Here is a 16,258-nt window from a genome sequence, read left to right as displayed (position 1 = left end):
TACTTACAGACAATTTTGAACATATATTCTGCATGTGAAATTATATTAGTTTTTATCAATAACCATTCCATCTCTATACACAACAAACAGAATTCCTTGCCAGTAGAGGACTGCACTGTACATGGCTAATCAGCCTTGAAGAGGAAGTCTGGATCTCAGGCATATCCAGCTATGTGGATCAACACAATCCCTTCAGATCCAGCAGCTTTGGTTGAATGGACGGAAGCTTTGGCCTGTTGTTCAAAGGTACTGGCCAGCAGGGAACGAGCAGCACTGCACTTCTTAAAAACAAAGCAAAGTGTGGTATGTGCATGAGTCAGTGCCTTGATCCTTAAAAGCAGCTCTACAAGCAACTTTACCTTAAAAAGGGGCAGTGCTTAAGTTACAAAAGATTTTGTTTATGATGACCGAAGAAATGGCTCTGCTTCAGGAATTCAAAAGATGGATCAGATTTAGTAGTAGATTTATTAATTTGCTGTGATTTACAACAGGGTGACAATGTCTGGAAACAAGGAGACACCTAAACAGGTTTAGCCAGGAGGTTTATGGCTTCCAAGTCCAATTCATTGACCAATGGCAAGTCATTGGGGCAACTGAAGATTAGCAGACAAAAAATAAGCGGAGGCCTGGTGCTGCACTGGTGTTTTGGAGAAAGTATTCCAAAGTGTCTTCTCTCACAGCAATTTCCTTTTCTCAAACTCCTGCAAAGAGCATACAGATGTTACCAGCAGGGAAAAATGAAAATGTTTCTATTATTCTTCTATTCCAAATTACTTTGTATGTATCATAGGAAATCTGATGTTAAGAATTAAAAATTTGTATTAAAAATTAAAATATAAAAAGCATAAAGTGTGCAAGTTAGGGGAAAAGGAAACTGAGCATTCTCCCACCTCACATTAACAAGCCAGCTCTGGAAAGCCAGACTGCAATGCTGTCAAGGAACCATTTGCTTCCAGACACAGCATAACAGGCTTGAAAAACACCAATTCTGCATTAGAACTGCAGTAGAATCCTTACAGTAAAGGACTCAATCCAGGGAAGCAATAAAATCACAATTTTCATTTCACTATGAAAAGTAAAAGCACAACAGAAGAAGGGAAGAATCCCATAGCAGCCTGTGGAGATGCTGTACTATACAGTCACCACAGGAAACAAAAAAATACCTGACAGTGCTAAATTATGCATCTCCTCTAGCTGTGAAGCAATCCCTTTTTTGGATATGAATTAAATAAAATGCAAATAATCCCATTCCACACCTTAGTTTTTCAGCTGCATATATTCAACTATAACTCTGAATTATATGCCAAGGCTCTCCTTCCTCAAATAACCTACTTAGAAATAATGTTCTCATACTTTACATTAATTCAGGCTCTTTGCATCCAGAAAACAATTTCAACAACTAGCTACGCTTGAAAGTAGAATGTAATCTCTTCTCTATTTAACTACGTTTACTTTTCTATAAAACAACATTAAATAAAACTGTGTGCACATATCTTTTATGTCGTAATTTCAGCTTGTCCAGACAATAGAATTCTTATGTTTGAGCAAGTTCAGAGCAACAGAGTATCTGGGTAAGAGATGCACTCCCAGCTCATATTCCCTCCCAAGTGGCCTCTCGCTCTGGATGAGGCAATGCCTGAGGAACCAACCTTGTAGATGGTGCTGCCCAGCTGAGCAGGGGACATGCTGACCACAACCCCTGCACTCTGGAGGGCTGCAATCTTCTCCTTGGCCCCCCCCTTGCCCCCAGCGATGATGGCTCCAGCGTGGCCCATGCGCCGGCCCGGAGGAGCCGTCAGCCCGGCGATGAAGGACACCACGGGCTTGGCGTTGGGGCCCTGCAACACAGAGAGGTGGCACCTGCAGGAGGCTGAGAGGAAAAGCAGCTCCAGGTGGCAAATTGTTCATTTTGGGGTTTTTATTTAAATATCAACTTGCCAGGCAAAGTTATTAAACAGTTCATGCAACACAAAGGAGTGTGGAGCACTTTCTCTTCTGATGATCATCATAAACCAGAAACAAACTTTAAATCTTTCTACAGACCCATGCATACTACAAAAAAAAAAACAAAAAAAAAACCAAAACAAAAAAAAAAACACTACCAATTACAGGAATAAAATTCTAAAGTTGAAACTGATCTCCAGAATATGGCTGGAAAGACCTCTAAGTTCATTGAGTCCAACCTCGACAACACCCTTAATTTCAACTCTTTTTCTTAAAAAAACCATGACTGGTTTTTTTGTAACTAGAGAAGAGAGATTGAACTGAGTTCTCCTTGATGTGCAAAAGAAGCTGGCTAACTATCAAAGTGTCTGGAAGCAAGGTGTTTTAAGACTTACAGAATTATTTTCCTTTAAAAATGCTGCTGCATCTTCTTCAGCATTTCCTCCAATCTCCCCAATCAATATGATCCCCTCAGTATTAGGATCCTTCAGGAAGACATCAAGGCAGTCAATAAAATTAGTTCCATTGAAGGGATCACCTCCAATACCTAAAAAAAAAAAAAAAAAAAAAAAAAAAAAAAAAAAAAAAAAAAAAGAGTAACTCAAGATAAAGATACTGCACTTACAATAGAAGTTAAAAAGTAAATTTCAGCATGAGGGGTATTCCCAAAGGCTCATATGACAGGCAGCTCTGAAGGCTCTACCCAATTCAGAGTGTGTCAAATTCAAATATCTCCTCCACAATTTATAGAAAGCTTTCATCTCTGAATGTTCACTTTTCAATACATAAACAAAATGCTATGAACACACCAGGACCAAGACCCCAGCTCCACAATTTTGGTATAAGGAAACTGAATTTACTTAACACACCCAACTAAATGCCAAAGAATGCCCTTATCCTTTATAAGTTCTTGGGACAGTCTCTTCCCAAATTGACAAATTTGCTGGCAGTTCTCTGCTCAAAGCTGGTTTTAAGGCTTTTATTAACTTGATGTGCAAATGATAACAGAGAAGGGCTGTATGCTCTTCACAGCACAAAGGGATCCCACCTCTCAACACAACTGTCATTCAGCAAACTCTACTTGCAAAGAGGAATTATTTTGGATTTGGCTTGTGAAGAAAAAGCAGATTAGTCTAGGTCCAACAACCTGATTCTGGGGGAACCTACCTACACAAATAGACTGCCCCAACCCAACTTGTGTTGTCTGATGAACAGCTTCATATGTCAGGGTTCCAGATCTTGACACAATACCTGGAGGAGAGAAAAGAAGATAAACTTACCACTAACACAGCACATAGAGGCAGCTGTTCTTATAGTAAGGAAAATCACCTCAATAAACAACATGAGATTCCAAGTTTTCCAGATGTCCTTGCCAAAACACTCTGTAATTACAGATTCTTTCTGAACTATTTCTTGGTTTTCACCTTTTGACATTTAACTGTCAATGGACTAAAGCTGCCCAGAAAGTCAGTAATATTTTTATCACACTAAAGCCTTACCAGGAAAGAAAACTGAAAAGCAAATAAAAGAACATACTTCTTATCTTGCATGTGAGTAGCTGATGCACTGGACTTGAAACAGAGTTGCAGCTCAACAGTTAACAAAAGGATTCTGTATTAATCACATCCCCAGCATGGCCAGGCACACAAGAAATCTTCCAGAACAGAAAAAATGCTGCACAAGTGCAAGTTTATCACTATAGGTATTTGTTGCTGCTCTACAAAATACATCTGGCATTTACATTACAATATCACAAGAGACCACAACCCCAGTTTTAAATTCAGGATGGGAGGTAGCACAGAGCTTAGAGCAGGGGCAAAATATTTGCATGGTTTTTGGTTCATTTTTTTCAAGTCAAAACTTCTGTTAACACTACAAAAGGAAAGATTTTCAGAAAAAACAGACACCATCTTCCATCAGCTTCAAGTCATATAACAAGGAATATAACAACACATACATTGCATGAACAGAGGAGAAAATACACCTCTAGACTAAGAATCTTAGTTTTATCAACTATTTATACTGCTGGCCAGCTCAGACGTGTTCTATCACAGGGTTTTTCTCTTGATATGTTTGAAAAGGCCTCCCTGTTTACCACTAAGATCAGATTGCCTCAGAGAAGTTACAGATGAAAGTCCAAAGACTGTGGCTATTTTTATACCTTGCATCACAGTATATTCAGATGATTACTGGATGCCTCACAGTAACAGAAAGCTGGAGAGCACATCACCAAAGGTCACACGTCAGATGAAACCAGCAGGGTGGCAAATCCACATTTTTATTCCTTGATTCTTGGATCACCATTGAACAGATTCCAGGAATGGCAGAGCTACTGGACTCAAAATTTTAAATATTCTTTTGTACTTGATGTGCCTTGCATTCAGATTCTGATAACTTGTGACTACAACACATTTCTTGTATATATTTAGAAAATCTGAACAGAACTTTCATTCAGAAGAGAGCTCAAGGCAACCTTGGTTGATGTTACTTTTTACAGTCACAGAGCAACGTCTCAGTGGTTTTTATAGAGGGCATTAACTGCAGCCATTTAATTTTTCATTCCAGGTTTATATGGGTACTTGTGAAAGCTGGAAGTGGAACACATCTTGGAACAGAGATGAGTGTTAACACATCTTCCAGCACTCCCCATGTGCAGTCTATTCTCAAGTCAGAAGAGGTTTTGCAGCAGAGATAGCTCCTCATGCTAGAAAAACTGCACTGAGTCCCTGTAGTACAACAGGATTGAACAGGCTTCCCCACAATAAACACACTTTCTATCAAAATGGAAATGTTGTAAAGGGCACTGCCGTAACCTAGTGAAACTGGTTTCCCTGCTGACAGGCAACAGCAGCATGTGCTGTTTACAACCATATTTTGAAGCTCTACCCAAGTAAAAAAGTACATTTCAGAAGAATTTTCTCTACAGCTCCTGAACTGCATTATTTGGAAAAAAAAAAAAAAAAAAAAAAAATCAAGTTGCTATTTCTATAGTTTACAACAAGGAGCCGACAGAAGTCAGAAGAAGAGACTTGCATGTAACAGGGTGGGTAACTCATTACACACAGGGGTGTGACCAACACTGATTGTGAACAAGTCACTGCCCTCCTGCCCTTTACCACACTGCCTGAAAATCTGGTATATCTGTCACTTCCACTTGTGATGGATTCGTAGTTTGCCTAAATTATGTTATAAACTTATTCGTAGTCTCTTCTCTTTGCTGTAGTTCTGAGATCACTAGAAGAGTAGAATCCCAATCTCAAGCAGCCAAGTTGTTGAAAAGAATAGTGTTGGAGAGCTTAATGCTCTCAAATCCCAAGAAAAATGCAAGTTTCCTCAAGACTCTCCTTTGAGGATACCAAGACAATCACATTTCCTGCAGGAATTCCCAATTGCTTTGCCTCTACCATCAGCACCCAGAGTATACCATGGAAGAATTCCCAATCTGGGCCTTCAGTATTGATAATGCTAAAATTCACATACAAACTGAGAACAGACAAGCTGTCCCATAGTGTTATCAAGCATGTGCCTTGCCTCACCAGGGAGAACACTAGAGCACCAAACTTGTGTTTTAGACGACGCATAAATATTCAAAAACTCACCAATTCTTCCTTTCTTGTGAATGTGACCAGGCATGATACCAATTTTACATTCTCCAGGCTAAGGAAAGAGTGGGAGAAGTCAGATGGAACATTCAAAGCACCACTGGGAGCAGTTCAGCCTGGGAGCAAAGGCAGAGGTGACTTACATTGATGACGCCGGGGCAGTTGGGGCCCACCAGGCGGGTCTTGCTCTGCCGCAGCAGCCGGTGCTTGACGCGCACCATGTCCTGCTGGGGGATGCCCTCGGTGATGCAAACCACCAGGGGCATCTCTGCATCGATGGCCTCGGTGATGGCAGCAGCAGCAAACGGGGGAGGGACGTAGATGACAGTGGCTGAAGCTCCTGTTTTTTCTCTGGCCTGCAAGGGACACAGAAAAAAGCACATCACGTGTTCAGTGACAACAATTCATTTAAATACATCCATTCTCAGGCATGAATTAAGGATATGGGTCCATTCATTGTAATCTAAGCTGCTGGATCCCAAAAACCTGGGTGTTTTGAGCTTTCCGTGCTTTCTGGCACTGTACCCCCTGCTTTTGACCTGAGGCCTTGGAGAAGGCTCCCAAATTTGAGTGATGGAGTTAAAATCATGGGTGTGCAGTTAAATAGAAGTGTGTGATTTCACATGGTGAGGGGTTTGGAATTTGAGATTTTTATAATATAGTAACAGGTATGGGACAAGATGGAGGATTTTGGGTGGTGTCTCTTTCAGTGTTCATCTTCCTTCTTCATGATTTCAGGCTGTATTTTCTGTTTGGACAATTAGGGCCACATTGAAGGTCATGGGAAGTTAGTTATTGGATTAAAAGGATAAATAATATAGGTGTTATTTCTCTATTGGACTGTTTAGCTTTAAGAGACCTTGTAGTAGCTGGATCTGGCTCCATTTTGCTCATTTCTAGCTGGTGGCTAGAAGTGCTGCTGAACTTTCTGTTACTTTTGATAAGATTTAATAAACAACCAAGCCCGAAAACGAGAAAATACATTTCCTTTGTGTATTTTTTAGTCCTGGCTCTGAGCGAAGGCAGAAGAAACTCCAGACAAACCACTAATTAAGTGGTGAAAAATTCCCACTGTTACACCAAGTAAGTGTTAAATTCTCTAAAGATGGGACACAAGCAGGGAACTGAGAACTGACCACTGTCTGGAAAGGATCTGCCCCATGATCACCATCATAAATACTCTTACATAACAATTTGCTATCATGCATAGCAGAATCAATCAGAAACTAGCTGCATTCATAAAGCAAGTGTACCCAGACTCTGTGAATTTCACAGTGGATGCCAAACTTGTGCCTGACCACCCTGAATGCTCCCTTTTTTACAAGACTTCTTTTTCACTCTTTGCCCAGTGACATCCATGGCTCAAATATTTCTGTCTCCAGTGTGAGCAATGAAATAAGGAGCCCTTCAGCACCATTAAACTCTGTGCCCTCCAGTCACTCCTAAAAATTACCTCCTTCACAGAATTAAACACAGGCAGACCTAGATGAGTTTTTCCCCCTTTCCCTGGAGAAATTCCTCCAACTAGATTGGTGCCATAGTCCAATGCCTGCTGGCTGTGAAAGGTGCCCTGTGAGAGAGAAAATAAGTGAAGTTAGAAGGCACATAATAGCAAATAAAGTTAACCAAAAAGTTTGATGTTATCTATAATTCTGAAGGCAATTTACATCACTAAAATTTGCAATAAGAAGGGAAGTTTCCACTACACATATATATAAAATCAGGGATTTTGGAGAGTGCATCTACATGTTTTAAATGCATTTGGAATATGCTAATATGCTCTTTTTTATTTTTTCAATCAGAGCACTGTAGTTTCATGCTAAAGGGTATTCTGTTGAGTGCTGCTAACACACCTGCAGACACAGCAGCCACAGTTTCTTTTCCACAAGTGTGGCAGATGACAAACACTACAGTGAAATAGAAGAAATTAGCATGCTCATCCATGCTGATAGTTTTACAAAAGCAGCCTTCTCTGTCTGCAAATGTCTAAAAGTGCATCTCAGAAAATTATTAAATATCCTGAAATAAAAACAGAAATTTAATTCATAGGCATTGATATTGAAATGCATTTGTGAAAGAAGCACTTTGAAAATGGGAGGGTTTTTGCACTTTTTTTAAAAGAGCCTTTTACAAAGAAACCCTTTCAGCTGTATACAATATGAAAAACAAAAATGAAAAGCACTATAATAGAGATGACTCAAAACCAACTTTCAAGCTTGTGCACAAGTATTTGGGCCAAAGAATGTAAACTACAGTGCTGAAGGGATCTTCCTGATGGTGAAGGAAGTCCAGCTTCCTATCAACACAGACAAAGGCAGTATATAATCCACTTCATATATAATTATGTTTTCTGAGCAACTAACTTTCTGACTGAAAGGCTGATAGAAGAAATGATTAATAAACACACCTGTTTGCCTGTAAAACCCTGACAGATAACCTTTGTGTTTTTGTTAACATACAGGTTTTTTCTGGATGCTGTGTAGGAGCAGTGTCGGACTCCATTCTGTTGAACTGGAGAGAAAAGAGAAGACAGCACAAACCATTAATCCACTCCTTTGGTAGACTCTGAGTCAAAAAATGTCCTACCAAGTAAGTGCATATCAATCAATGCTTTTGTCAAAAAATCACGAGCAGCTCATGTTTTCAAAAGCAGCTCTGAACCCTCATTCAGTGCTTGTCATTCTAAGACATTAAACACCTGTATTACAATAGTTCACCCTATTTTGTTGATTGCTCAATTTACTAGAAATTAGGAGAGGTTTCTCAGATTAAGTACTCGTTACAAGGATTCCTCCTGACACACAGAAACGTTTTAAGCACTGCTTTTGTCACGTTTTTATCTTCTCAGATATTCTGCAAAGTGACAGAGCAGAACTAAAATCCCCATATCCAGAGACTGTTACAACACTGATACTATGCAACACCTCCTGTGAACCGAGCACAGACAATAAGAGACACTGAGCCCTCAAGGGTCCCTCAGCCCAGGAAAAACCTGATGCCAAGTAAGACAGACAGCAGGAGATCTTTTTCCAAGAGATTCCTAGCCATGGCATCACTGCTGGACACACATCTGGGCTCGTGAGGAAACACAGCTCTCCCAATACTCCACTAGAGTGATTTTCAATTTGCTCTCACAACTCTGCTGCTGAGAGAAGAAAACAACACAATACAGTTGTAGAAAAAGAGCATAATGTGTGTTGGCAACAAAAAGCCAAAGATGACTGCATCTGTGCTGAAGGGAAAGGAATGATGACAGCAAATGCACAGAATGTTACCACAGAAGAAAGCCTGAGATGAGAAGGGAGAAGGCTTCTGGCATAATAGAATGCACATCTAAGTTTATTACCATATGCTTTTTCAAACACCAGAGTTTTGAGGGGATCAGAACCAATTTACTCCCTGCAAGTGTTTGACATAAAAACCTTAATTTATACACAAAGTGATTCTGGGAAGGGACAATCCTCATCCATGATCTCCAGTACAAACACCAACATGTTATTATTTACCCCTTTAGGTCTTTTAAAACTTTAGCAACTAAGACTTAAGGAAGCAAATAGTGAAACTGAAATCAAAGTAACAGATCCTGAATCATGGTCCCTAAACTGTTCTATATACATACTCAGGAACATCTGAACAAGGGAATATTTTTTTTCTTTTTAGGAAGGGAGTAAAAGGATTCTCTTTTAAGGAGAAAGAAGTAAAAAAGTATTCTTATGATAATGCACAGATTTTCTTAAGATACATTATTAAATTATTATAATAACAGAATTTCTATGGGTTAGTAAATATGCAGAAACTTTTTAAGATCCACATACACATTTCCATCACAGAGCTACACGGTTCTCTCTTGCCAACTAAAGTTTAGTGCTACACTGCTTTCATGCTTCAGTTGTATTCAAAGGAGTGAAGAGAAAAACCAAACCATGCCAGAAGCAGCCTACACACACCAGTGCTACTGCTAAACCTAAAGTCTTTACTCTGTTCTTACAAAGTGCTGGCAAAACCCAGGGTCTAACTCCAGCCACCTCCTGCTGTTCTCTAGAGGCTGCAGCAAATCCTCAGCTCCACACAGATACAGAGTAAAACTCCATACAGAAAGGCACAGACTAGGATGCAGTAAACTTGTAAGGGAAGTGGCAAAGTGCACTTCAGTTTAATGACCTGCAGAGATTTAACCCAAATCACAAAAAACACTGTTGCAGAACTTGTTATGCCAGAAAATACAAGACAGTAACGGACAAAATCCATGTGAAATCCTTAAGAAAAGCCATAAAATGCCAACTGTATCCTGGGCTGCATCCAAAGCAGGGTGGGCAGGTCAAGAAAGGGAATTCTGTCCCTCTGCCCTGCTCAGGTGAGACCCCACCTGCAGAGCTGTGGCCAGATCTGGGACCCAGCACAGGAAGGACGTGGAGGTGGAGAGAGTCCAGAGGAGGGCAGGAAGCTGATGAGAGGAATGGAGCTATGAGGATGCTATGCAGAAAGGCTGAGAGAACTGGGATTGCTCAGCCTAAAAAAAAGAAACCTATGGGGTGACTCAATTCCCTTCAGTACCTGAACAAACTTATAGGAAAGAGGCAGGAAGACTATTGACAAGGGCATGTAATGACAGGACAAGGGATTACAGTGGGTCAGCTACTCCAACCTCTCTGCTCAAGCAGGGTCATCCTACAGCACATTGCAAAGGATTGTGTCCAGATGGTTCCTGAATATCTCCAGTGAGGGAGAGTGTGGAGTCTCTTTGCTGTTGACAAACTGACAAATATTCACAATTCTGTGCACCTTACAGCAATACTACACTCCCAGTTCAACTGCTCATTCCAGATCTATTTTCAGATATTTATAACATTGCAGAAAAATGTTTTTGAAAGCTTAAGTTTGTCAATCCTCCATTTTCAGAAGACTGTATAAATGTATTTTTCAAGGATAAAAAGCTTCTGAGCATTTTCTAAACTATAAAAAACCCAAAAAACTTAGGCACTGATATCTAAACCGCAGCTTAGAATTGAAGCTTTGGATGGATTTACCCTTGAAAACCATATGTGCTTCTTACATTATTGTATGGCCTTCCTTCAGAGAAAATACAGCTGGTTCCAAAATCCTGGCTGTAGATTAGAGCCATTTGCTGTCTCCAGGCAGTTTAGCATGGGCATATGTCTGGAGAGCAATATATTTTTGAAGCGATTTATGGAAAAAACACCTAAAAATCACCTTGCAATCTCTGGGCTGGATGAGTCTGAGTTTCAGGGGTTTTTAATCTGGTTTGATATAGTTCTGTACTTGTGTTCCTGGCTCCACCTGCAGCAGCAACGTTTGCTTATCAACGTTATCAGCAGAGGCCATGGGTCAGGATGAGGTCCTGCTCCACCTGGCACAAACAGCAAGTCCTGGGTGCAAGCAGCTGGCAATTTCAATAGTTAAGACAGTTACAAGATGAGAAGGAAACAGGTGGAAAGTGGAAATGGAAGCAGGTATGAGTAGAAATAGAAGCCAAGTCTCAACTTCCACCCAGGACCTGCTCCACAACTTCCAAACCTATCCAGACAATTGATTTTACTACCAAAAAAAAAAAAAAAATTCTGGGTGCTTAGGTGTAAATGCATGCTGTTTCATGAAGACTGGAGGGAAAAAAAATTAGAAAAAAAAATGCTCTTAAGCTATGAACCAGCAAGGCCAAACCCATTGGTGATGCTATTTTAATGCTCACATCTAAATCACAGGCCAAGTTTAAAATGTGAAGGCTCTAGATGAAGTTGAAGAGAATAAGAACAAGTCTTATCAAATTCCCAAAAGCACAGGGGAAATGTTGTATTTTGTTAAGTCACAGTTCTAAGTTAACATTACCATCTCTAGCAAAGGCCTGTAATAGACTTTTAGCAAAAAGTGTATTAAAAAAAATAAGAGACTGGACAATCTTTCCCAGGCACAATATTCATTTCTGCTCCACCCCTGTCCAGTTTGTGGTTTAAAATAAAGTTATACAAATAACAAGATGCATTTGTTTTGGCTTTTCAGTACTTTAATTTGTACATAGCTAAAAAGTGAGTTGTACTGTGGCAAGAGCCTACTTTGGTCCATTGTACAGGAAAACCAAGCAGTTATGAAAACTGCTCAAGTACCCAACCCCTGCTGTCTCAGGGGAGATTTGAAAAGCTGTATCTAAATTTAGCAAGGGACATTAGCCTGTATATGGAACACAAGCTGTTCTACAGTCAAGAAACCTTGTTAGAAACTAAGGGACAGAGCTGCTCCAACACCACACACTGCTGCTGGTTACTCTGGCATTTCCAGGCAACAAGGCCCCAGCCAAGAGTAGAACTCACTGCAGTACAAATACCTGGAAAATCCACCTCATTTACCTCTTAGGAAAAAAAAAACTCACAATCCCTAGGCTCAAGCAGGACTTAAAGCTCACTTGTGTATTACAGATTACAAGCCTTTCTAGAAAAATACCCTATTATTTATCATGGAGTCCAAGCAGGAATTTACATGTTAAAAAGAAAACTGATCCATTTACAAGGTATGTTAAAGCACACAGGATATTTAAATACCATTTACACTGAGCTTTCAGGCTCTCCTTGAGCAGCAACACCTCTCAGGTACAAATCTCATTTAAAACAATGCAACTCAAGCTACATTTCATGGAACCACAGAATGGTTTGGGTTGGAAGGGACCTTTAGAGGTCATTGGTCCAAGCCCTTCCCTATTTGGGTTGTGCAAACCAGGTGACAGCACAGATACTAAAGTCTGAATCTCTCCTTCATCCAAACTATACAAAGCTCAAAACACTATTTTCAGGGCTTCTTGGAAGATTTCCTATGGACTCAAATCCAATGCAAGTATCTCCTTCTCACCCATATTTACCCCAAACCAAAAGAATAAGTGAATTTGGAAGCTGAGGTAGCATCTGAGGCTGCTCATAAAACAAGGCCAGTATAAAAGCAAGGTGAAACAGCAGATTCCTCTCCACAACAACCTGAGCTGGCACCTACATTGCCAGAAGACTGAAATTCTTTCTCTATTGCTCCTTGAAATAGCCACAGAACCTGAAGATGATGGAAGATACTCCTTTTCTTTTCTATAACCTATGCAAGGAGAGAAGAAAGTCTTAGAAATCATAGGAGCTCCAATGTAAGTGGGAAAGTGGAGGCCAATGCAAGGGACACTCAGGGAAGGACTGAGGGATGAGGAGTGCTACTTAAAATGCTGTGTCTTTTCTCCCTACACACACATCCCAACCCCTTTATCTCCCATCAGTTATGGGCCTTCAGCTTGCTCCTCAGAATTCCTCTCAATATTTTCTACATGTTTACTTTACATTTTTATGACCATCTCCTTTCTCCTTCCTCTGCCAACAAATGCAAGGCCTGAGGAAGACACAAGAACAGTTCTGGGGAGCTCCTGACAGTGCAGAGGAGCATAAACCCATCCCCAGAACTCAGGTTATCAGTTACATTAGCAGAGGATGCTCCTTGATGAACAAAGAATTCTTCATGCTATTGAGGAATTGTCCAAAATATCTTACTCCTTTGTTTAAGAGGATTATACACTCTAAGGATTCCTGTTTATCAATCCTCAGGTTCTCTCACCCTTCCCTTGCCAAATTCTTGTTAATTATGGAAACCAAGATCTGTGACCATGAAATAGGAGTTGAGGAATTAAGTAAATTAATCAGGCTGTGAAGGGCAGATGCAATGCCTACACTACACCCATCACATTAAAACAAATCTAGGACTAGTGCGAAATGACATTCAGAAAATTTTCAGTTCTTTGAACACATCTCTCTTTCCTAATCAAAGTCTCTCCTCAGTACAAATCCCCTGTTTTTGTTAGCCAACAAGCTGCTTTTCTCCAGGTATCCTCCACCAAGAATGTGAGCAGGGAAAGGTTTGTGAGCTTTCCTCCCTCCACACTATTGATATAAAAACAATTAAGGAATTCTTCACTGGATTGCAGCAATCCTTTGCCAGGGTTACTCACATAATTACTGTAATCTTTTAATCTAAGAGCTCTCCAAAGCCTTCAAACACATCCAGGACATGGAACCCCTAATCCTGACTCTCCAGTCAGTTCAGATGCCCACAAAAACTCTTCAAGGGTAAATGGACAAGCATGGTCTCTCCTGACCCTGTTCATACACCAGCAGTGCTCTGAGCTGACCTTTGAGCAGCACTCACCATTCATTGACATATTTTATACTCCATTTCCACAACTTCCTGATCTCAACCTTAAGGATACACACCCTGCATGTTTCCTTCAGCAATGTACAAGGTTTGCATCTCTTTTGCAACAAAACACACTGGATACTCATTACAAATCACTAAGAGAAGCAGATGCTAACTGCTGGTGAAAACATATGTACAAATTTAAGGTTTCAGCAGTCCTTAAGGGATAAAGAGTATCAAACCAAAGATTTCCAATGAAGGACTATTTCATTTTGCAGGAGTTTCTCTAAGAGACTTCATGAACAGCTGCAAAAAGACACTTCTTGGGCTACTTAGATTTCTTCCTCCTTTCTACCCCTCAAAATAATTTTAATAACTATTCCCTGAATCTCTTACTGCTATTTGTAAAGGGAACAATGTGGGGTTTAAACACATAAAACTGCACCCAAGAGTAGCTTTGCTGGGAGTATAAATTAAACTAAATTGGAAGGTGCTACATTCCCATCTGTTCCCCTCCATCAGAACCAATTCTTACTGGGCCCAGGGGAGCCAATTCAAAAAGCTGAAGTGGCAGAAATTAACAGCATAAATAATTTTCTGATACTGCTTGTGGAGAACAAGAGGCAGGAATGGACACCCACCTGGACAGTGGTGCTAGAGGAACTACTCAGACCAGCCTGTGGTTGTGAGATCACATTACCTGACCTGCAAGTCACCATCCCACCGAGATAAAAACACTTTGTATGCAGTCAAATGAGGTAGGTTTAAGTTTGTTAATTCATTTTCAGCTACAAGAACCACATTAATGCACAAATTCCTCTGTTTAGAGTCCTAGTAACTGCTCTTGTGCCTGGGCATACCCACACTGATCTCACAGAATGGTTTGGGCTGGAATGCTCAGTTTGGTTTGCTTGCTCAGAGCTCAATCCAATCTGGCCTTTAATGTGTCCAGGGATGGGGCAGCCACAGCTTCTCTGGGAAATTCATTCCAGTTTCCTCACTGTAAAGAATTTCCTCCTCATATCCATTCTAAACCTACTCTCTTTCACTTTGAAGCCACCACCCTTGCTCTCTCACTTCAAGTCTCCTCTTCAAGAGGATGCAGCCAAAAAAAAAAAAAAAAAAAAAAAAAGCACATTGGAAAGAAAGCACATAATTTTTCATTGTGATGTTTAGAACACACATTAAATGTTTCGAGCTGAAGTACTAGTCTCACACTAGAACACTGCTCGTGTTCTCCACAAAGGGAAGCCTACAACCTTATTCTCGGCAATAAAAAGAACTTTACACGCTGTGCTAAAACCACAGGGAGTTCAAGGCCCTGCAGAGGCCTCCAGCCCCCGCAGTGACCAGCCCCATCCACGGGCTCCCTCCGGCCCTTGCCCTCTGGAGCCTTTCCGGGGCTCCAACACCGAGAGCCTCTCCGTGCCCCCACCCTGCGGCCGCCGCCCTCCACGGGAAAACTTCCCACTGCATTTACACAGCGCTCGCTGGCAGCCAGGCTGCCCTCCCCGCTCCGAACGCCCAGCAGGGCCGGCAGCAGGCGGGATCCCCGGGCCGCCCGAGTCCCGCCCGCTGCCCGCGGGCCGAGCGCGCCCGGCTGCGCTCCGCCGTGACCTTGCCCGGCCCCTGCCCTGCTCTGTCCTGCCCGGCCCGGCACCGGCGCTGCCCGCGGCCCCCGCGGCGGGGCCGGCAGAGCCCGGCCCGCTACTCACGGCGGAGGAAGCGGCCGAGCAGGCGGGCGGCGGCGGGGCTGCAGCGAGACATCGTCCCGTCCGCAATGACGGCGGCGGCGGCCCGAGCTCGGCCCGCCCCGGCGGCGGAAGCGGCTCCGCGGGGCATTCTGGGTGTTGTAGGCACGGGGGCCCTGAGGGCGGGAAGGCTCCGGGATCAGCGAGTGCGAGCCGCGAGCTGGCAGAATACGGACACGTCAGGCTGTCCTTAAACACCGCCAGGCACGGGGACTGCCAGGAGCACTTGGCTCCCTCAATGGCAGGGAGGCCCTGCAGAGAGACCCCAAAATGGGAGGGCTGGGCAATCTCCGACCGTGTGAGGTTCAAAGTGCCGGAAAGTGCCGGATTCTGCAGCTGGGATGGGGCAGCCCTGGATGGACAGACTGGGAATGAGGGGCTGAGAGCAGGGCCATGGAAAGGGACCTGGGGGTGCTGTCAGGGACAAGTGAACATGAGCCAGCAGAGCCCTGGCAGCCAGGAGGGACATCCCTGTGCTGGGGACATCAGGCACAGCAGCACAGCCGGGCAAGGGAGGGATTGTCCCGCTCTGCTCTGGGCTGGGGCGGCCTCACCTCAGTGCTGGGGCAGCTTTGGACACCACAGCACAAAAATGACATTAAACAGTTAGAGAGTGTCCAAAGGAGGGCAACAGAGATGGGGAAGGGCCTTGAGGAGAAGCTGTGTGAGGAGAGGCTGAGGGCACTGGGCCTGTTCAGCCTGGAGGAGACTGAGGGGAGAGCTCAGTGCAGGCACAAATTCCTGAGAGGGGAAGAGGAGGGACAGACACTGATCTCTGCTCTGTGGTGACAGGGA

The 16,258-nt window shown here is 42.5% G+C and overlaps 1 protein-coding gene across 1 annotated transcript; it reads right to left on the bottom strand.

Annotated features, from left to right (window-relative positions):
* Positions 1-446: 446 nt before the first annotated feature.
* Positions 447-15,628, bottom strand: SUCLG1 (succinate-CoA ligase GDP/ADP-forming subunit alpha). Its single transcript, XM_056490957.1, has 9 exons — positions 15,428-15,628; positions 7,954-8,057; positions 7,000-7,116; positions 5,690-5,902; positions 5,544-5,601; positions 3,112-3,195; positions 2,340-2,491; positions 1,650-1,838; positions 447-701 (listed from the first exon to the last, which is right to left on the bottom strand). Exons 1-9 carry the CDS (start codon positions 15,552-15,554, stop codon positions 675-677), a joined length of 1,071 nt encoding a protein of 356 aa, XP_056346932.1. The 5' UTR covers positions 15,555-15,628; the 3' UTR covers positions 447-674.
* Positions 15,629-16,258: the final 630 nt, after the last annotated feature.

Source organism: Oenanthe melanoleuca, chromosome 4 (genome assembly GCF_029582105.1).
Source record: "Oenanthe melanoleuca isolate GR-GAL-2019-014 chromosome 4, OMel1.0, whole genome shotgun sequence".
Lineage (NCBI taxonomy): Eukaryota > Metazoa > Chordata > Aves > Passeriformes > Muscicapidae > Oenanthe > Oenanthe melanoleuca.
This window is presented reverse-complemented; position numbering and strand designations above follow the sequence as displayed.

Bases quoted from the DNA above. Each gene is read 5' to 3' on its own strand.
- SUCLG1 (XM_056490957.1), bottom strand. From the start codon at position 15,554: ATGCCCCGCGGAGCCGCTTCCGCCGCCGGGGCGGGCCGAGCTCGGGCC. The intron at 3,196-5,543 runs GTGAGTTTTTGA...TCTCTCCTCCAG, and splicing joins TCACAAGAAAGGAAGAATTG to GTATTGTGTCAAGATCTGGA. The intron at 1,839-2,339 runs GTAAGTCTTAAA...TCTGTGTTGCAG, and splicing joins TTTTAAAGGAAAATAATTCT to GGCCCCAACGCCAAGCCCGT.